At 58.3% G+C, this 20,213-nt stretch overlaps 1 protein-coding gene across 2 annotated transcripts in view; it reads right to left on the reverse strand.

Moving 5' to 3' along the window:
• The window catches only part of SLC12A5 (solute carrier family 12 member 5), a 31,405-nt gene extending 11,587 nt beyond the window's left edge, over positions 1-19,818 (reverse strand). The window contains exons 1-11 of one of the 2 annotated variants that reach the window (XM_012927184.2): positions 19,658-19,818; positions 7,553-7,647; positions 7,172-7,303; positions 6,846-6,992; positions 5,978-6,032; positions 5,386-5,516; positions 4,298-4,539; positions 3,366-3,577; positions 1,731-1,901; positions 1,406-1,504; positions 1,215-1,272 (exon numbers count right to left, since the gene is read on the reverse strand). In XM_012927184.2, coding sequence (XP_012782638.1) covers positions 1,215-1,272; positions 1,406-1,504; positions 1,731-1,901; positions 3,366-3,577; positions 4,298-4,539; positions 5,386-5,516; positions 5,978-6,032; positions 6,846-6,992; positions 7,172-7,303; positions 7,553-7,647; positions 19,658-19,781 — 1,466 coding nt within the window. In that variant the 5' untranslated portion in view covers positions 19,782-19,818. Of the gene's footprint in view, positions 1-1,214; positions 1,273-1,405; positions 1,505-1,730; positions 1,902-3,365; positions 3,578-4,297; positions 4,540-5,385; positions 5,517-5,977; positions 6,033-6,845; positions 6,993-7,171; positions 7,304-7,552; positions 7,648-9,481; positions 9,812-19,657 lie in introns of those variants that run through there. The other variant, XM_058679740.1, reaches the window with a different exon arrangement.
• Positions 19,819-20,213: the final 395 nt, after the last annotated feature.

The following is a 20,213-nucleotide window of genomic DNA, read 5'->3' on the forward strand; positions in this document are numbered from 1 at the left end:
TACTGGAGCATCTGCTACAAGCGGCGTGATTAAATGACATGAAGAGACACTTACGCACCCCAAGCTAAAGGTGTAAAGTGAGCACTGTCTATGTGACCAGGGCACTCCCATGCCTAACTCTCTTCAGTTTCCTCTGTGCTCATGACAGCTCCAATCTCCTGAAGCTGAAAATCCCATCTCTAGGTCTAGCTCCAGCCTAGGACCCCAGCCTTAATTCCCACGACATCACTTCCCAGAATTCCAGGCAGTGCCACAGAGGGTGACTCTGTGAGGAGACTTTCCCTCCACCCTCTCGCTGTACACATACATGGCCTGGAGAAAGAGAGTTCTAGAACCACATCTACGCACACACATTACCCACTGCCTGAGGTTCCCTTCCCCTCCTCATCACCTAACTTCTACTCAACATGGACAACAGACAGGATACATGAGATATGCTCCCTTCTCAGTGTCACTGCGGATTGGTCCTAGTCCACTCATGGATTCCAAAACCCATGGATGCCCCAGTTCTTTCCGTAGAACAGAGGGAAATTGGATTGGCACAGAACCTGTGTACATCCTTCCCTGTGCTTCATCTTCTTCGGAATATTTAGAATACCTAACACAACGCAAATGTTCTGTGAATAATTGCTGCTCCTCATTGTCTGGGCAATAGCTTGACAAGAAAAAAAAAAAAAGCCTGTACATGATGACTACAGAAACAATTTGTTTTCAAATATTTTCCAGCCGTGGTTGGTTAAATCCTTAGATGCAGAGCCATGGTAATATGAGACACTTGTAGCCTCACTTCCTCTGGGAAGCTTTCTCCCACCCAGAGGACTACACTCAGCCCTCTGGATGTGCCCTGGACTTTCTTTTATGGCCGCCCTATCACTTCACCTGCAGGCAGACTCAACACCCACAACAGGCTCCTCCTGGATGAAAACCTCATGTTATTTATCTTCACCCTGGAGCCTTGGACAGCAGCCCGCACAGACATCCAATAAATGTTAGATCAATTAATAAACTACTAGACATTTAAATAAAAAGAAAGCATCATTATCCTAGAGGAAATGAGACTTTCAAGCTTCCTGACTTTGAGTGACATAAGAAAGATGAAGTTGTAGTGTAAAGAGGTGACTTTGAAAGCAACCCCAGTAGCCTCCCTCCCACAGGATCCTTGCATGGGTTCCAGTATCTTCCCTCACCCCTCCAACAACCCTAATTCTACTTACTTGTCCCGTAGGACGACCCCCTCAATGCAGGCCCCAAACAGGACAACAGAGCTGATGTCTGCAGCACAGAATGAAGGAGAATCCCCAAGGTGGAATATTCCTCCCGCACCAGCCAGTAAGGTGGCAACCTCTGCTGCCACCCCTCTAGCACTGCCCACCCAGAATGGTACCAGTGCCATAGTGAAGGATACAGACAGCAGAGGTGGTGGCGATGGCCAGAATGGTGCCCGTGGGGATGGACTTCTGAGCATCCCGCAGGTCACCAGAGCGGTTGGAACCAGCCATGATCCCTGTGAACAGAAGAGCAGCTAGCACTAGGGCCTAGGCTGCAGGAGCCAGAGAGACAGAACACACACACAAACTCAGAGTTAAGATGCCTGGGGACTGATCCAAGCGCAGTGACTTGAGTGCCTGGCTCCCGCTTGTGCGATTGGGCTGTTGGGCTAAGAACTTCCCAGCATCATGCAACCCTCCCATTCCTCCACTGAGTCTCCCCTTCCCTGAGCCCTCCTTCACCTGTCACAGAGGGGAAATAAATGCCAACCAGCAGAGTGAAGTAGGAGGTCATATCACTGAAGACATACGGATGGTCCATGTCAACAGGGGTGCCATCTGCCAGGCCCACTGAGGGCATCCCGCGCTTCTCCACAATCACCCCCTTGGTCAGGTAGGAGCTCCAGAGGTTCTCTGTGCAGAGAAGGGAAGCTCAAGAGGAAGGCCAGAAGTCAGGGACCAGAACTCGGGGTCCAGCACGCAGGGTGAGCAAAAAGTCAAGGTCAAGGTCAACCATGCCCAACTCTCCACTGCCAGCCTGGCTCCATGTCACATTTCCTAATTGACTGCTTTGGCAGACTCCTGCCTCATTCCCCTGCCCTCAACTGGTCAGTAAAGAGACACATAAAGACTGACTTGGGATCTCCCAGCTTTCTCTCACCACCCACCCACCCCACATCAGTGCTTTTCCTGGAGCCTTGGTTTCAGTTCAGATCTTGGCATTGCCCTAAATGACTCTCTCTCCTTCCCCCCTCAAAAACCACCCCAACTTCTCTCTGCATACCCTTAGCGTTTCTCGATATGCCCCTTCCCTCCATCCCATCATTTCTGCACCTTGGCACTGGCAACATCTGGGACTAGACAGTTCTTCTTTGTGGAGGAGCTACTCCATGCCCTGCAGGCTGTTTAGCAACATCCTGGGTGCTACCCCACACACTCCTCCACTTCTGTTGACCCAAAATTGCCCACCACACAAGGCCAAGGGCTCTCCAGATGGACAGCCGCTGCTGCACCTCACCAACTCCGTCCCATCACCATACTTTAGAAAATCATCTCTTCCAGTCCTGCAGCTACAGTCTCCACCTCCTTTCTCTGCCCCTTCATAACCCTTTCACATCAATAGCCAACTCGAGCTTTCACTAAGAAAGGTTCAACTACGGCCCTCCCTTACTCAAGGCCCTTTGGTGCCTTTGGGATACAGTCTAAACTCCTTAGCATGACTTCCAGGCCCCCAGAATCTGTCAGCCTCACCAACACCACCTTTGCTCCTCTTCCCTTTGCACTGTATGCCCCCGTCATTCTAAATTACTTGTGGTTGGAAGGACACAATATGCTCTTGTACATCTGCAAGCTTTTAGGCAAGCTGTTCCATCTGTAACTCCCTTATTCCCTAGGATAAGTGAAAATCTCTTACTTGTCCTTCAAAGCCCTGCTCAGCTGAGCCCAGGACACCTGGTGTTGCCATTTCAGGCCCATGAGCACCCTCTCCCCGGGAAGGTCTCTGAGGCCAGATCACTGCTCCATGAATGCATGGTCTAGGCACATCATCCTTTATCTGCTGATGCACCAGTCTCTACCCTCAGACCCCTTGAGGCCAAGGACTGTGACTTATTTATGTCGTGTTACTAGAGCTCAGTTCAGGAAGTGCTGAGTGAACAATTGTCAAGTGGGAGGTTTTCTCTCCATGAGGGCTGAGACATATTCCTCCTATCATCTCTAGCCCTCTGTGATGCCAAGGACAAAATGCAGCCCAGACTAGATGCTCAACTAAAACCAACTGCACTGAACTGAATGCCAGGACAGCCCCGGCTTCCTGACCGCTTAACCTACAATCCCCGCAGCACTCCCTGGGTGCCAGCCCTCTTCCTGCCCCCAGACCTTTGATGAGCCCACTGGCAGCGCCAGGAATGCCCTGGATCTCAGTGACATTGTTCCGGGTGAAGTACTCATCGCAGGTGGCATTGAGGAAGCGGGAGGAGCAGAAAAGGCCCCAGAGCCGTGTGGTCACGGTCTCATTTCCTTCCCAAGCCAGCTTGGCACAGACATCAAAGCCATGGCGAGATAGTGTGCGATTCCCCAGGAGGCAGATCCTGGGGAGAGAAACAAGCGAGGAAGATGGGGCAGGAACATACCCTTGCCCTTGGCTCCATGATAGAACCATTTGGGGGGAGGGGCGCAGAGGGAGAACTGTGAAAAACACAGATACTGGGGCCCCACCCCCAGAGATGTGGATTTCATCTGGGATGGAACCTGGCCATTGGCATTTTGTTAAAGCTCCCGCAGGCAATTTTAAAACAGAAAGGCCACAGGAGGGTAACCCTGTGTTTCAGCACTCTGGACAGCAGTCCCTGGGCGCTGGCCTCCAGGCACTGGAATAAAGAACACTGTCCACAGCACAAGGACCAACCCAGATTTGAGTGTCTGGGTCCTCTCTTTGCTGGCTTTTCCCATCACAAAGCTGTCCAGCACCAGGACGGTGAGTCCTTTCAGGAGGTACCCCATCCAGGAGAAGTTTCCCTAACACTTGAGTGTTTACTCCAGAAGCCCTTCCCACTTTTTCTCCCACAAGCCCATCCCACCATCAAGCAGTTAAGCCTTACAAGGGAAGTTATTCCCAACCACCTTCTCCCAGAAGAGTTAGCCCTCCCCATGCCAAGGACTCCTCCCCAAAATCAGGAAGCTTCCCACGGAAGCTAGTGCCAATGGACGCCACTCAGATTCTGAGAGGTAGGGAGAGGTGGGTTGGCAGAGACTGGAGTACAGGGCCTAAAAGGAGGTCAAGGCTCTAGGCTCAGAATGGCAGCACTCACGGGAAATTGGGTGGGTCGAAGGCCGACTTGATGACCCCGGCATAGATGGCCAGGATGGAGAGGATGACACAGCCCAGGAAAACCAGAGCAAACTTATTGACGTACTTGACGCCCACAAATACCACGGTGGCCATGCAAGTGAGCACACAGGTGCCATACACTCGCATGTTGTTCAACATGGCGGCTGCCTCCCCGCTGGCATCTTCTGCCTTGAAGATGGCCATAGCTGGGAAGAGGTAAGCCTATGGGAAAGTGAAAAAGAGATCAGGAGGGCGCACAGTAAGAAGCAGCTGAGAATCACCCCCCTCCCACTGGGGAAACCATCTGCATGGGAGGGCCATGGGAGAAGTAATGCGTATTGCACCCAGGGATGGCAGTGTCGCCTGGGGTGACCTACAGTGCTGGAGTATGGTCAAGGGAGCCAGAACCTGCCCCGCAAGGACTATGATGCAATCATTTTTTAAAATGACATTGCAGGGCTGGCATGGTAGCATAGTAAGCTAATCCTCTGCCTTTTGTGCTGTCATCCCATATGGGCAGCACCCCCACGAGAAGGGCAAGGAGAACAGAGACCTCAGCCAGTAGCCCTGTGCTGCCAACACTGCCCAGCTCTCTGCACAGGCCCCTGGGATGGCTCTTCTCTTCAGCCACTCAGAGAGGACTTTACTCCCTGGCATGCAGTTGGCAACACAGAATGGTAGCTAGCATCTGACAGTACTATCATTATTTCTGCCTCGACTGGAACTCTTAACCCACCTGTGCCACCACTTGCTAGCTGAGGGACCCCGAGCAGGTCACCTCAGCACTCTGAGCCTCCTCATTTGGAATACATCCCAATGATACTGAAACCTCGGAAGCCTTCAAGAGAACTTGAGAGAACAACTCTAAAAGCCGAGACCTTAGGGGATACCTGGGGAGCGACAGCTGCTTGTGTTGCATAATTGTCGTGGCTTGTCTACCCACTAGACTGGGAAGCCTGTCAAGACAAAACCCCATTTGACTTTCTCTGTGGCTTTCCTGAATGGTCCGGCCTGCAGGGAGTATCCAGGGAACATGGCTCAACCAGCTGACTCCTCTACTCGTCTCACCAGTAGGATTTCGATGGTTCCCAGGATGTACATGGCCCCAGCAAAGGTCGTGCCCAGGTAGAAGCAAAGGCCCACGGCGCCCCCAAATTCCGGGCCCAGAGACCTAGAGATCATGTAGTACGAGCCCCCAGCTGCAGAGAGAAACTACAGTCAGTGGGGAGGGTGGAGGTGCACAGGGCTGCAGGGGGAGGGGGAAGGCAGGGGGCTCCAGAACGGAGGTATAAGAGGGCTACGGTCCCAGAGAGGAGCCTGCTGGCAGACCTGGTGTGAATGGCACAGCACCGACAACTGTGTTGCTGACTGCCTCAGTGAGGAAGGGGTCACACTCAGAAAACGGGAACGTAAGAACAAGGTCACCCCTGCCTCCACTCAATACCAGTGACTGCCTCCTCCCCTCCCCACCAGGGCCAGCCCTTCCAACCCCCACAAGGGGCCACAGCCCAGCTCCCCTGGTCTGCAACAGCGCCTCTCCTAGGTCCTGATGCGGCACCCCCCCGCCCCTTCACCACTACCACCACCACCACCACCAAAGACCTGGTCACAGTCGTATTACTGACCACTCCCCTTCCTCCGGGGAGCCCCGGTCACCTACCAGGCACAACACCGTTGGTGGCAATGGCGCTCATGGAAATGGCCGTGAGCATTGTCTGTGAAGAGAGAGACAGCGGGAATGAGCAGCGCAGCTGGGCGAGGGCCAGGCCTCAGACCCCGGAAACACCAGCCAGACCCACACGCTCTCCGCTGCTGAGCCGCTCCCTGGGCCCCGTCCAACATCTACTCCTGCCAAGTCTGCTCAAGAAAAAAACCCTGATTCACCAGGCATGTGGCAGGAGCAGAAGCCACAGCGTCAGAGCGTGCTGGGAACCCCAGCAGGGCCTCGGATCAGCCTCATGACTGGAGGAGGCCACTCAGCTCCCGTCTCCAGCCTCAGCTTTCCCGTCTGCAAAAGAGGCATGATTCCTTTGACCCTGGCTGCTACATCCCATGCGGAGTCATCTCAGGGTCGTGTGCATGTGGGACCACAAGTAGGAGTCCAGGAAGTTCCTGAGCTTGTAGAGGGGTGGGAAAAGCCCTCTTGCAATTCTGGTGGTGATACTTGCTACTTTATGAGGTCAGAACCGACCAAAACGTCAACCATTATGGCGTTGCCAAGGATTTTTTTCTTCCCCACGCTTTTGAGTTTCATCAATGAACCTGAACTCCTCACTCAATCTCTCTCTCTCTCTCTCTCTCTCTCTCTCTCTCTCTCTCTCTCTCTCTCACACACACACACACACACACAGAGACCCAGGTAAAACCTGCTGAGCAAGCCATCAGGCACAAGAGGTTCAGGAGGGGCTGCTTGGAGCTAATTGGCTCTCAAAGATCCGAAGCCACAGGGCCTCCTATGAAAAGCTCAAACCTCCTGCCTCCTCCAGGCAGCCAGTCTGACTGGGTGTGCGAGGGGTCGGGTCACTCACACAGGAGCAGCAGATGAAGACCATGCAGAAGGCCTCCATGATGCCTGCGATGCCCACCACCCAGGTGAGCCGCAGGAAGAGGATGACTCCGAAGATGTTCTGCAGGCACGGCAGGTACACGCCCATGAAGGTGCCCATGCGTGGGGCCTGCCAGGAGTAGGAGGGGAACAGAGTCACCTCTGCAGCCGCACAGCCAGATCTACTCCTCCCTTCCCCAACCCCCTTCCCCTGCCCTGAGCTCCCTGCCCTCCTGTCACCCAGCCCCCAACTCCTACCCCTCTGCCTCCCTCCCTACTTCCCTGAGGGCTGCTCCCCTGCGCCCCCACCTGCACCGGCTTCTTTTTTCCGCCCTCATTGTTCTCAGCTTCTTCGTGCTCCCTACTCCCCTGGGGCAGGTTGGTGTAGTTGGCCAGGCCACTGAGGAGGGAGGAGACCATAGGGCTCGTGTCCATCTCCTCCTGCAGAGGGAAGGTGGCTATGTCAGGCTGGGAGGTGGGGAACAGAGGGACAGACAGGACCAAGGAGGTTGGAATGAGAAGGGAAAGGTAGAACAGGCAAGGTAGGCAGCAAGAGACAGGGGCGCAAGGTAGGATTAGGAACAGCAGGGCTAAAGCTAGAGAGGCAGAGGATGGGTGGAGAGGCTTCTGGAAGATGGTGGAGTCCAAAGCAGGGTGGGAAGGAGGGGCTACCACGCCCCGGCAGCCCACCTCAAACAGGGCCATGTTCTTGCCATCATACTCCTTCCCCTTCTCTGTGTCGGTGCTGTTGATGAAAGGACTGCTCTCCTTGGGGTTGCCATCACCTGAGAAATCAGAGGAATCAGGGCTCGGGCCCTGCCCATCGGCTGCCCCGGGCCACATGGGCACATGCTTGTGTGTCCACTGGAGCTTCCCCATCCCCGAGCCCCAGTTTTTACCATGGAAAAATGTCGCTGAGTCCACCTTCTCTGCAAGATCTCAGTGGACAACATGGACCAAGAGCCTAAGGCACAAACACTGCTTGGCTCTGCCCACTGGCTGCAGAGGTCACTGCTTGGCTCTGCCCATGCTGTTCTTGATCACAGCTGTTCTCTCCCAGGGCAGGGAGGCACTGAGAACACCCCACTGTTAGAGGAGTGACCCCCTCTGGCAACTCCTGTGCCCTCCGTTTATCATGTGCCAATGTGCATGTGCTATGCATCTATCAGGTGCCACCAAGCATAATAAATTACAGAAAAGGCCACTGTCCCTGCGTCCAGGTGGGAGACAGGGGGCAGCAAACACGAACTGCCAATCCAGAGAAGTGCACCCAGTGGTGGAGGATGAACCTGCAGCTGTGGGGACACAAGAGGGGCCCTCAGCCCAACCTGGGAGGTGACAGAAGGCTTCCCAGAGGAAGTGACGTGTTGGCTGAGAACTGAAGGATGAGTAAGAACAGGACTGGGAGGGAGGCGGGCAGGGTGTTCTAGGCAGACAGCACGGCAGAACAGTGTGTTCAGTGGCCCCGAGGTGACAGTGAACAGAGCGGGTTAGAGGAGCCGCATGAAGTATCACCCAGGCTGAGCCAGGCCACCGCTGCGTGGCGGCTGTGACAGGTGTGGGCTGGGTCCTAAAAGATGGACCAAGTTCACGAAGTTGGACCTCCATCCAACGGGCGGTGGGCAGTTATTAAAGACTGTCAAGCAGAGCAGACATCTGCTGAGGAGCAACCATTCGGACCCTCAGCCACGGGAGACACCCAGGAATCCGAGACAGCACCCATGAAGACCCAGCACAGCGTGGGGCGCAAATGATCAGTACCTTTCTGTGCCAGAGGGTTGGGGTGGGGAGGGTCAAAATCTGGGACAGTGTCTGGGGTGTCTCACATAGGCAGATGGGTCAGGGCATGGTGCTGGTTAATTGATGGGAAGAAAAGGAAGAATGTGAGGTGCGCGAGATACCACACTTAGGGAAGGTTAAGGCATTCAAGTTAACACATGCAGACCCAGGTGTGTGGCTCAGGATGACGCAGTAAGGACGCAGCAGGACACGGTGGGGAATCCACATCAATGGGTGTAGACTGGTGTGGCGACCCAGGCACCTGGCCGAAGTCACTCAGGAAGCAAGCCTCTTGGACATCAAGGGGAGAGAACTTTCAGCTCCCATGGACGCACTCCCTCCGCTCCAGCCATCACCCACCCCCCAGCCCCAGGGCTCAGCCCTAGTTACTGACATCTCCCTGGGTCCTGAGTAAACTCTTCAGGGATCAAACCCCAAGAGAAACTAAGACCCTGTGGACACTGGCTCTTCTATCCCTTCGCCCTGGTCACCTCCCCGCCCTCCCTCTCTATCCCCGTCTGCTTGGCCCCGACCTGGCCCCATTAGGAATCCAATCCCATCCTGACAGCCAAGGCAGAGGAGGTAAGCGCATACGTCACCTGCTCCAGGAACTCCACCTCCACCTGGACCGTGGGGACCACAGAGGCAGGTGTGCCAGTCCTGGGAATACAAGCCCATCCCCTCCACCGTTCCCCCTGCCCCACCCAGGGAGCTCACTCACAGTAAGTGCTCAAGAGGGAAAAAAAAAAGTCTTTTTAGTAAGTTCTCCAAGGTTTAAAAAACTCCCTGGGACCAGGGGACAGGAGGAAGAAGAGGGTGGGTGTGCCTCCCTCCCCTTACCTGTTTCCACCACACCAGGATGGAGACTGCAGGGACTTAGGGGGCAGGAGGAGCCAGGGGAAGGAGAGCCAAAAGAACCGAGCTCAGGGGACCTGGATCCGTTCTCTCAGTGGGCAAACCACTAAACTCTGCGAGCCTCAGCCTCCTCCTCTGTCAAGGGGCATGACCTGCTCAGCCGGTAGGGTGGTGGGAGTTCAAGGAAATGAGGGGCACGCAGTGTACGCAGCATGCAGAAGCAGCTACCGCAACCATCACCATTGCGATTATTAGTAACATCCGTGCTGCCCACACACCTCGGACTCACCAGCCCGCCCCCTTCAACAAAAACATTTAGGGGCGCTGGTGACCTCTCGTGCAGCTCAGAACCAGAAAGAGTAGACCGGTGAGGCCCTTCCCTTATGCTTTCACACCCGCCCCTTTTCCCAGGCTCTGCCTCCTTTGAGGGGGCGAAAGACGCGTAGCGGGCAGGAAGGTGGGCGTCCTGGCCCGAGACCCCGCAACTTGCGGCCCCGCACCAGTCTCCATGGCGACCGCGCGGGCCGAGAGCGCAGCGCCGATCGGGCCACGCGCCCGCAGTCGCTTATGTAACGCGGCGCGCAGCGCAGAGCCAGACTCCAGGCCGGATCCGGGCCAGGAGAGGAGGGAAGGGGAGGGGGGCGGCTTGGTAGGTAGGCTTGTTCTGTGTCTCGCCTTTCCCCTCGCACCCGCCCCCCTCCCCCGGGAAGGACGCCAACCTCCGGGCCTTGCCAGCCAGGGCCGGTGGCGTCCCCTCCCTGGGATGCCGGACCCATTGGTTGAGGGGGTTGGCCACTGAGCTTCTGGGTGCTCAAAGAACTGGACAGCCAAGGGGGGAACTAGCCCTGATTCCCCCGAGCCAGGAGCCAAGGTGATGGTGATGCGGGAGCAGCGCGCGCGCTGATGCGGCGCAAGACGCTGGGCCAGACCGAGGCTGGGCCCTCCCCACCCCCGCCCCCTGGGAACCCTCAGCCCGAATCGGCTTTCAATTAAGCTACTGCGGCCAGAGCTCCAGGGGAGGAAACAGGGGAAAGAGGTCTGGGGAGCCTCCCCCCACCCCAGGGCTTAGGGGTGGGCCTGGGGGAATCCCCAGGCCCCCTTGGGGAGGGAGAGGGCGCATCAGATCCCAAGGGAGAACGGGGCCTGGGGACCAGTGTTAATATCCTTGAGTTCCTCTGCAGTCCAGAAGGGCCTCTTCCTGGGCCAGTTCCTGTCTCTCGGTGGTCAACCTGCAGCTCCTGTGGCATGTCCCAAGACACCAGGGGCTCTTGACCTGACTGTCCCTTTTCCTTTCAGGTTCAGAAGGTCCTTAGCAATCCCCACCCTCCCTGCGAGTCTTCTCTCTCCGGACCCAGGTCCTAGACTCTAGCTACAGAAAGACTGTCTCCGGATGGGCCAGCTACCCTCAGCACCCAGAGACCAAGGGGGAGGAGGCAGAACTGAAGAGTTCCAGTCCCTGTCTGGCTTCCAACACACAAAAGCCTCTTGCCCCAGGGAACCCCAGAGGCCTAAGGAAGCCTTGGTAGAGGAAGTGGGTGCTGGGGGTTTGGGGCCATACCTTGTGCCTGGGGAGCAGAGATTACCCCAGGGGCTCAACCCCTGCCTCAGGCATCAGGAGGGGGAGCTGGATGGAAATTCCCACCCCACACCCCAGCGCTGCGGCAGCACACTCCACTTTGGCAACCCCTCTCCCCCTGCAGCCCAAGTCTGATGGGGAGGAGGTGAGCCCAGGGTCACTGGGGAGGTGGATGAGTCGGCCAGCTGGTAGTTTGCCCCCACCCCCAGCTCCCGCTGGGCAACAAGGAGGCCAAGAGGTTGCGGAGGTGGGGGAGTCTCAGACCAAGAATCAGGGACCGTGGTGTCCCAAGCAGCCAGAGGCCCCTGACTGAGGTGCAGGATCCCACGGACCTCAGTGAAAGCTGTTGGTCCCTAGAAGATCTTATTTCTTTAGCCCTCGAGGGCCCTTCAGCCATTTCCCCGGAGAGGGCTGCGGGAGTCTCGGCCCAGAGGGTCAAGCCATGCCCAGGGGAGCGTTTGAACGCGCTGGGCGCAGACAGCAGGCGCAGGAGGCGCACTAGTGCGCAGGGGACGCAGCGCCGCCCGAGGGTGGGGGGTGGGGGCGGCTGACAGCCGTGATGGATGGCTGAGGCCGCTGGGGGGCGGCGGGGGGTCTTGGAGCTCGAGGGGGTGGCTGGCCCCGAGACTTCGGAGCAGAGGAACCGCGGGGCCCGGGGTCGGGGGGCGGGGAAAGGGACGCAAGCGGCCACAGGACTCGCTCCCAACCCCTGGGTTTCTGACGAGTCTCCGCACCCACCGCAGCGCGTCCGCAGTGTCCGCGCCGCGGCGCCGCTGGGACCCCGTTTCCCAGGCCTCCCTGGGAATGCTAAGCTGAGCTAACTAGCAAGACTCCCCCTGCCTTGCCCTGTAAAGCTCATGGTCGCCCTAGGGTACCCAGAGGAGGAGGGTGGGGGAGTAAGGAGAAGGAAGGAGGGTGAGCCTGCTTCCCGTCCTGAATTAGGAGCCCACGGGGAAGCTAGAAGGAGATTCCGCAAAGTAGCGCTGAAAAATCTGCGGGGGGAAAAGAAGGCCCCTTCCCATTGAGGTCGGTCCTTGGGAAGCTTTGGGGTGGAAGGGGAGGTTCCAGATTGCATCAAGTGTCCCCTAAAGAGATACCGCAACCCAGACAGGAGCTGTCATATGGTCCCAGCCTCCCTCCCCCATTAGCCACCTTTCCCCCCCACCTTTCAGCTGTAAGTCTCAGAGCAAGGCACTGCAGCAGACTGCGTCCCCCCACCCCAAGCGCCACTGGTCCGGGCTCTGCGCCAGGACGCCCGGGTCCCTTCTCGGGAGCAGGAGCCCTCTCCTTGCCGTCGAGCTCCAAGTCAGCCCACCCCAACCCTCCCATCCCGTTCCCACCGCTTCCTCGGCTGGGCTGTCGTAGATCTGACCCCCAAGCCGTGGGCAAAGACCACCCCCTAGGCCCCGGGCTCTGCCCCCCAGCGCGGCGCATTCCAGCACCTCGGACAGAGCCTGGCGCATTCCAATGGAGCCGGGCTCCAGGCCGCCGCCGCCTGCGCCCAGCGCGGGTTCGCTGGCAGCTGCCTCGCCTGTAACCTCACAGCTTGCCTGTGTGGCTGCTCTCCTCGCCGCCCCCAGACCACTGCTTACCCGGGTTGGCGCCCCCATCGCCGTCCTCGCAGTCCGTCAGGTTGTTGAGCATGGTGGCGGCGGGGCGCCGGGCCGGGGATGGCTGCGCCGCCTCACCCGCGCCCCTCTGCCCGCCTTCGCCGCTCGCCCGCTCGCTCTAGCTCTGTCGCTCTCCGCTCCACGGAGGAAGAAGCTGCAGTGCCCGCCCGCCCGCCCGGCGCACACACACTCGCACACGGACACACGCTCACACCCGCGCGCGCCCCCTCGCAGCGGCGGCGCTGCTCACCTCATCCCGTATGCAGGAGGCGTGAGCCACTGGCGGGGCTTTGGGGTGGGGGGGTGGGAAGAGCGAGAGGGAGGAGGAAAGGGGACGAGGGTGGGCAGAGCGCGCCGGGTGGCCCCTTCGCAGGGAAACTGGGGGGTTTGCACGGGTGGGGTGGATGGAGGGTTGTGGAGGGCGGGGACCTCGCCTCCCTTGAGCAGACGCAGATAACCCCCCCAATCTCCCGGCGCAGGCGGAGCCCAGCACGTGGGCAGGTGCCATCCCGCGCCCTAAAAATAACGGCAGGGAACTAGGTCGCGGCCGCGGGGAGGCGGCCCCGCAGCGGCTGCCTGACTGGGGGTCTGGAGTGACCCCCCGGGAAAAGAAGAACTGAGGCGGCGAGGGTGGGGTAGGGGGGCGCCATGGAACGTGGAACCCTGGGTAGTCGACCTAAAGAGGCCAGCCCTGAAGGGGGCGCCGAACCAGACCCCCTCCCGTGTAGCTATTCAAGAGGTGGGAGCTGCAGGCACGTAGACCCCAGGGACCGGAAGCGAAGCTGTGTACTCCGCGTGGGGGCGGGAGGGGTGGTGGTGTTAGGTCCTTGGGTTGCCTGGTCCATCCCATTCGTAACTGGAGTTAAAGACCACCTCCTGTCAACTCAGTGACCCTGCGATGAGGCGCAGTTTGGAGTAGAGGAGGCAGCAGTGAGGTTCCCGGGAGCTCCGACTCCCCAGCGGGGATGCTGCAGCCTGGTCTGAGGCTGGCCAGGGATAGAGCAGAGGTGGGGGGAGGGCCGAATGAGGCCGCCTGTTGGTTGGGGACCAGATTTCCTCCTGGGGAGGCGAGTGTCTAATCCTCTAATCCAGGATTGCTCTCCGTCCAGAGCTGACGTGCTCTCTGCACTCCTCCCCCTCCGAGTGCGGATCCACCGAAGCTTGGTCACCGCAGGGCCCCACAGTACCCCTAGATCCCGCTGGAGCCAGCAGTGAACACACCCCAGGAAGCCGCACTGTGGAGCACTGGCTCCTTTGAGTCGCTGGGAAAACTGCCCTCCTATCCAAGGGTGGGAGTAGACAGTGCTGGGAGAGGGGCAAGCCCTTGGCTTCCAGTTCCAGCTTCCTGCTAATGCATGCCTTGAGAGGCAGCTCAAATCTTTGTGTCCCTGCCACCCCACGTGGAGGACCCGGATTGAGTTCTGGCTCCTGATGGCTCTGGCTGTTGTGGCGTTTGGGAAGTGTCCTCTGTCTTGTCTCTCTCAGATACATTTGGCACAGTAGCTTAACATGCGGCTTGGAGCATCTGCACCCCACTGCAAAACACCTGTTTCAGGTCCCAGGTGCCAGTTAATGTGCGTCCTGGCATCAGGTGAAGGCTGAAAAATCAGGTCCCTGGTTGAGTGCCTGGCCCCACCCTGGCTGTTACAGGCATTTGGGAAATCAACCAACATGGAAGTAGATGAAATCTCTCTCTCTTTCTGTCTCTCTCTCTCTCCTTCCCTTTATCTCTCCCTCAGCTTTTCAAATGCAATGAAAATAAATTAATACATTAATTCCAGGAGGCTTCTTGGACTAGATAATGCACAGTTTTCATTTTACAGATAAAAACATAAATAATCAAGGCCCAAGAAATGATTGTGAAGACAATGGCAGTCAAAGGCAGAATTCGATCAGGAACCCAGTTTACTTTACTCTCGTGTAGAACTCGCTTTCGTCAACTCTTTTCTAAACTGGTGTTGTCTCCAGTAGAAGAGACAAGGACGAAAGTCCCATCCAAGTGGCCCAGCAGCTCCTGGTTCTGGGTTCCACAAGAAAGGAACAGGAATAAGGCCTGAGATGAGCTTTCTCCCTGTTCTGGTACCTGGGCCTCAGAGCTGTGGGCTGGTGTGGCCTCTTGGCTGGCAGCTGGGCCTTCAGCAGTCCCGAAGAGCCATGCACAGCCAGCAGAGACTCTGTGGGACCCCCACTCAGACTCCCTTGGACACGTTCATCAGTGGTTTCCAGTTGGCTCAGCTGAGTGACCCAACAACCAGCGGTCACGGCCACTCGGTTTTGGGGATGTCTCATGGACTCTCAGGTAGAGGGTGAGCCACGCAGACCAGGAACGAGCACCGGTATTCTCAGCTGCCCTGAGACAACTAGAAAAACGGTGGGCTAGATTTTGACAGGTGATAGGGGTTAAAGGACCAGCAGGAGGGCAAGGCAATGTTCAAGAGTTTCTGAGCATCCACTACACACAGTGGTGGTGGTGGAGATGGGAAATGGTGAAACGCATGAGTGTGTGTGTGTGTGTTTTCGAGAAGAGGCTGAGGGTTCCCTGCAGCCCCAGCTCTGGCCTATGTCCCTGCATTTGTGGCCCAGGGCTGGTGAGGTTCTGGGGAGGAACCTCTGCCCACTCAGGGAGGGAGCCCACCCACAGGCCTCTGGGGACCACAGATGAAGACAGAAAGGGTCCTCCCCGAGTGCTCCCTCTGTCTACACTCACTGGAATTGCCTCAGGAGACGGTGGTTCTATCCTGACCCCTGTCCCCAAATTCACTGGGGAAGCCCAGGCTCCTCTCCCTCTGAGCCTCCCTGCCTGCCTCTCCTGAGCACGCGCTGTTCTCCACCAACCCCAGAGTCACGCCACACATCCAGGAACTACATCGGGACCCCAGACCAAGGAAGGGGATGCGATCCTCTCACTGGTCGCCCTTCCTCTCTAGAGGATTGGGCCCCAGCCTGACTCCCAACCTGTCCTGCATGTGAAGCACATTGCAAACTCGCCTGACAATGCCAACTTGGTATTGGCCAGCAAGAGGCGACCCCAGCTCTGCGCCCCAGGAATCCAATCCCAGCTCAGTAGCCATCCCCACCCAGAACCCTAAGGGAACCTTCTGAGGGCAACAAAAAAAGATGAAGAGCCACTCAGGGACCCGTTTCTGAGTGCAGAAATTCTCAAACGCATCCTCCCTCTCTCCTTCTGTGCCGTAAAGAGCGAAGAATAGAGAAAATACCTCCTGGGTACTGGGGTTTGGAAACTGGAAGATAATTTTTCTCTTCCCCCACTTATAGTGAAATTAGAGTCCAGAATGGAAAGGGACACATTTTCTGGATGGGATGAACCTGTGATCCAGGGGAGCAAGACTCTAACTCTCTGACCTCCAGGGCTCCACCCACTGGATGAGGCGTTGTCTGCAGGAAGCTAGAACCCATGACTAGGTCCTTTTTCCACAAGAGGCAGGCTCAGGGCTTCTCCCGCACAGTTCAGCCCCTGCCCACCCTTAGATCCACAGTATGTCCTGCAGAACCTGGCCACCCACTCCCAGCCTTGGCCTCAGGGAGCCTGACCCCCTCCTTCACCCACCTCCTCCCCCAGCTGCAACCCCCAAACCTCCAGCAGTGAATTGATGAGTCCAGCACATCACACACTCCCCACACACAGGGCTCGCTGCAGAGCACGTCAAACACCACCGTCTCCGTGGCAACCGGGGGCTTAATTAACAGGCTGCAGCCCCATCACCATGGCAACAGCACCCCCAACAGCCCCCTATTCCCCTGCAGACTCAGCCCATCTTCCCTCTTTCCCAATCCGGACCCCCTTCTCTTGCACCCACTCCTTGCTCACCCCACCCAGAGGGCTGAGGCCTGCAGATCGCTCCGGTTCATTGAGAAGAGATGAAGAGTGGAGGGGGATGAGAAAGAGAGAGGCCTGTCACCATAGCAACTGCAGCCCCGTTCATAACCAGTTTGTTGCCATGGAGATTCCTAGGGCTCACCTTGGGCTGAGGTACTGGGCAGTGGGGTTCTGAGTCCTGGCATGAGGAAGGAACAACTGGAGAACTCCTTGGGCAGAAGGGGAATCTCCATGCCAAGCCCATGTGCCACTACCGGCAGCACTCTTCCCAACTTACAGGTGCAGAGGCTGAAACTTGACTGGTGGGCTGGGGAGGCCGAGAGCTTAGTTTCCGTGATGGGAAGGACCTTCCTGCCAGCCTCCTTTGTATGGGTAACTTGTGGCCCCAAAACGAGCGTGCCAAGGCCACACCTCAGAGCCAAAGCCCCCTTGAGGGCTATCTGGTGGTGCCGCTCCACCCCGAGGCATGTGTGAGCCCCTCACACTCTATGGGAACACATCCCTACCCTTGTTAGTCTTTCAGGCCTCACGTTAACTCTTCTCCCTAAGGCACAGTTGGGAGGGGTGGGGAGAAAGGATGATGGAGAGGTTCTTGGGTCATACCAGCCACTCACAGCTCCACTTGCCTCTCAGTTGACCCACGTTCCAGGTAAGGCAACTGCAGCGTGTGGGCTGTGGCCCATCCCCGGCTTCCTCTCTCACCTCTGTTAGTGGTGGTCCCACTGACAGCTCAGGCCCTGGGAGCCGGAAGCGCTTCATGTCGGTAGCCCCAAGTAAAAGAGAAGGATCGCTCACACACGTGTGACCTACAAACCCTCCCTCAAACTTTCCCAGTCCAGTGCCTGCTGCCATCTCTCCCTTTGAGCCCAGCTGACAACCAGAGGAGGCACAGCAGCTCTCTGGGTTCTGAGCGCTAATGTGTAGAAGGGTGGACATCTGGTCTTTCGGTTAGGATGCCAGTTAAGACATGATGGCTTCAGACTCGAGCTTCCTGCTCATCCGTGAGTTCCTACCACCCACGTGGGAGACATAGATTGAATTCTCATCTCTCTGTTGAGAACCCGGCCCAGCCACAGCCATTGCAGGCATTTGGGACAAGAGTGCTCACTCACTCACTCCCTCTCCTTCACAAATCCATCGTTTTGGAAAGGACACCTGTGGAAATGAGACCACAAGATCATCATTGTCCCCAGAGAGCTTTCTCCCATTTTTGCATGCTGAGTGTGTAAAGCTGTCCCATGCGTGGCTTCAGAGCTTAAAGTCACTCAAATTATCCTCAAGATTTGCCCAGGTACCCTGGTGTCCACTCCACAACCAGACACAAGATTGTATACCTCCTCATGGCCACCAACAGGCCAGCAGGGCAGGGACACACAGGTAAACTGATCCACTGAGCACCCCACGGGCCAGTAGGGGTAGCGTGGAGTACTGCTCCCTTCACACACACACAGCCTCGCAGAATCACATCCATTTTGCACACAATTCTGCACACCCAAAGCCTGAAGGCTATATTTTGCTTCGGCTGCGCAGGAGTTTGAGTGGGAAGAACAAACAATCCCTTTGGGACAAGACAGGAGGCCTTGTTACTTCCCAGGCAGGGGCTAGAGCGTGGGAGGAGAGACAGCAGTTGTGTGGCAGGGAGCCCACGGGAACGGCTCCTTGGGAAGAAGGGCCACAGGGCCTCAGCCCCAGGCTCCAGGGCTGGAGCTCAGAATACGGAGATCCAAGGATGCGGGGCTCCACCACTGCCTCATGCCCCCCATGGTATGTACAGCAGGCTGGGAGCAAGAGGAAGTGAAAAGTATTTTGAATGGAGGCGAAATGAGTTGTATGTTTCAGCGTGAGCTGGAAGAGGGGGGTAAACACAGACAGTTATTGGAGCAGACAGGAAGGAGTCCGAGTGACAACTGAAGAACCTGGCTAGGGCAGGACTGGAGGCCACCAAAGCAGCCAGGAGGCTGTGGCCAGTGTCCCGAGAGGGACTTGGGAAACAGGACAGTGGCCACGTTCCGGTGAGGTTTAGAGGCCAGGGGCTAGGGGTCCAATTGGATATGATGGCGTTGCTAACGGCCCCTGCCTTTTTGACCTGGCTGTCTGAGAGGCTGTTAAAGCTATTCCTAAACACCAGACAAGAGGTAGACATGATGGCAAACACGGGGCGTGGAAGGGAATTCTGGTAGTCAAGGCCAACCTATCGGGGGCACGCGGGAGCCTCGGCCCGGCTTGGTCGCCTGCACCTGCAGGACAGCGGTGGCCAGAATCCCGGTCCAAGACCACAGCGCTTGTGGGAGCTGGGGCGCCTGCAGCCCAAGCGCGTTCACCTGCGGCTCGGCAGCGACCCCTGGCGGCCCGGGGAGGCGGCTCCTCCTCTTCTTCCTCCTTTTCCTCTTCTTCCTCCTCCTCCTCCTCCTTCCCCCAGCACCCCGACCGCTCCGACCCGATTCGCTTCCTTCCTTCCAGACCCGGGGAGGGAGAGGCCCCTGAGGAGTGCTCCCAGCAGGGGACACTCGCGTACTGCCCGGGGGTCATTGCTTCCCCTCCTCTCCCCTTTGCACCCGGCGGGGTACCTTCCGTTACCAGGCTGCGCCCTGAGCACCCACCACACCTCCCCACCTACCCCGGCCCCTTCCGGAGCTGGAGCAAGGAGGGGGCTCCGTGCGACCGCCAGGACCGGGACTGCAGTCCCCTCGGGGTCCCCCTGGGTCCAGCTGTCCAGGCTCCACACTAACTTCCCAGTCTGAGAAGGAACACTCGGTGTCGAGATCCAACAAGCACCCACGGACCTGCCGACCTCCCCCACCTCGGGCCCAGCCCCCACCCGGCGCACTGCCATCCCCCCAGGACCCTCCCTTGAACCGCACAGCCCGCGCCCCCTGCCCCGATCTCGCCCCTTACTCTGTAGTCCCCGTCGCTTCAGTGCCCACTCGGGCCCCAGCCCCTCCATCGCCAGGCCCGCCCCTCCGCCGGACGCCCCAACTCATCCCCTGGCCGCGCCCCCTTCCCGGGCCCCGCCCACCTGAGGCTGGCCTCTCCCCCCTGCACACTTGGGGTTTCGACGTCGGCGGTCTCGGGGTCTCTGCCTCCCGCCATGGGACCCCCCTGGACCGCGGTCACAGCCCGCCGCCTGCGGCCTCTACCTTTGCCGTCTTCCCCGGGGAGGCGGCGGGGGTCGGCCACCGAGTGCCGCCGGGACTCCGGGTCGGGGGCGGCTGGGGCCGGCCCCGCGGCGGGCAGGGAGGTGACGGTGAACCTGCGGCTCATGGCGCCGAGAGCCCGCCCGGATCGCACGAGTGGCCGCCGCCGCTGGGGCTCCGGGCGGGAGAAAGAGCCTATCCCCCCTCCACCCCCCAATTCTCCGCCCGCCGCCCCCCGCCGGACGCGGCGCGGCGCACGGTCCTAGTGCCCGCTGGGCCGCACCGCCCTGGCCACTGGCCGCTGGCCCCGGCCTCCCAATCCCGCGGGCGTCTCCCAGACACCACGGGGTCCACTCTTGGATTCATTCAACACGTTGTGAGAGGTGCTGGTGTTTCAGGCCCCCTTGGGGGGCTGGGCCAGGCACTGGGCTCCCGGAGAGGAGTATGGACCCGATGGAGGAAAGGGGGCAGAGGGGCTGTGAGTAGGCAGGCTCAGGACTGGGGCGCGCTGAGGGGATAGGGCTGTGCGGGGGAGGAGGACAGAGAACTCCAAGGCCTC

The sequence above is a fragment of the Ochotona princeps genome, chromosome 22 (genome assembly GCF_030435755.1).
Source record: "Ochotona princeps isolate mOchPri1 chromosome 22, mOchPri1.hap1, whole genome shotgun sequence".
NCBI lineage: Eukaryota > Metazoa > Chordata > Mammalia > Lagomorpha > Ochotonidae > Ochotona > Ochotona princeps.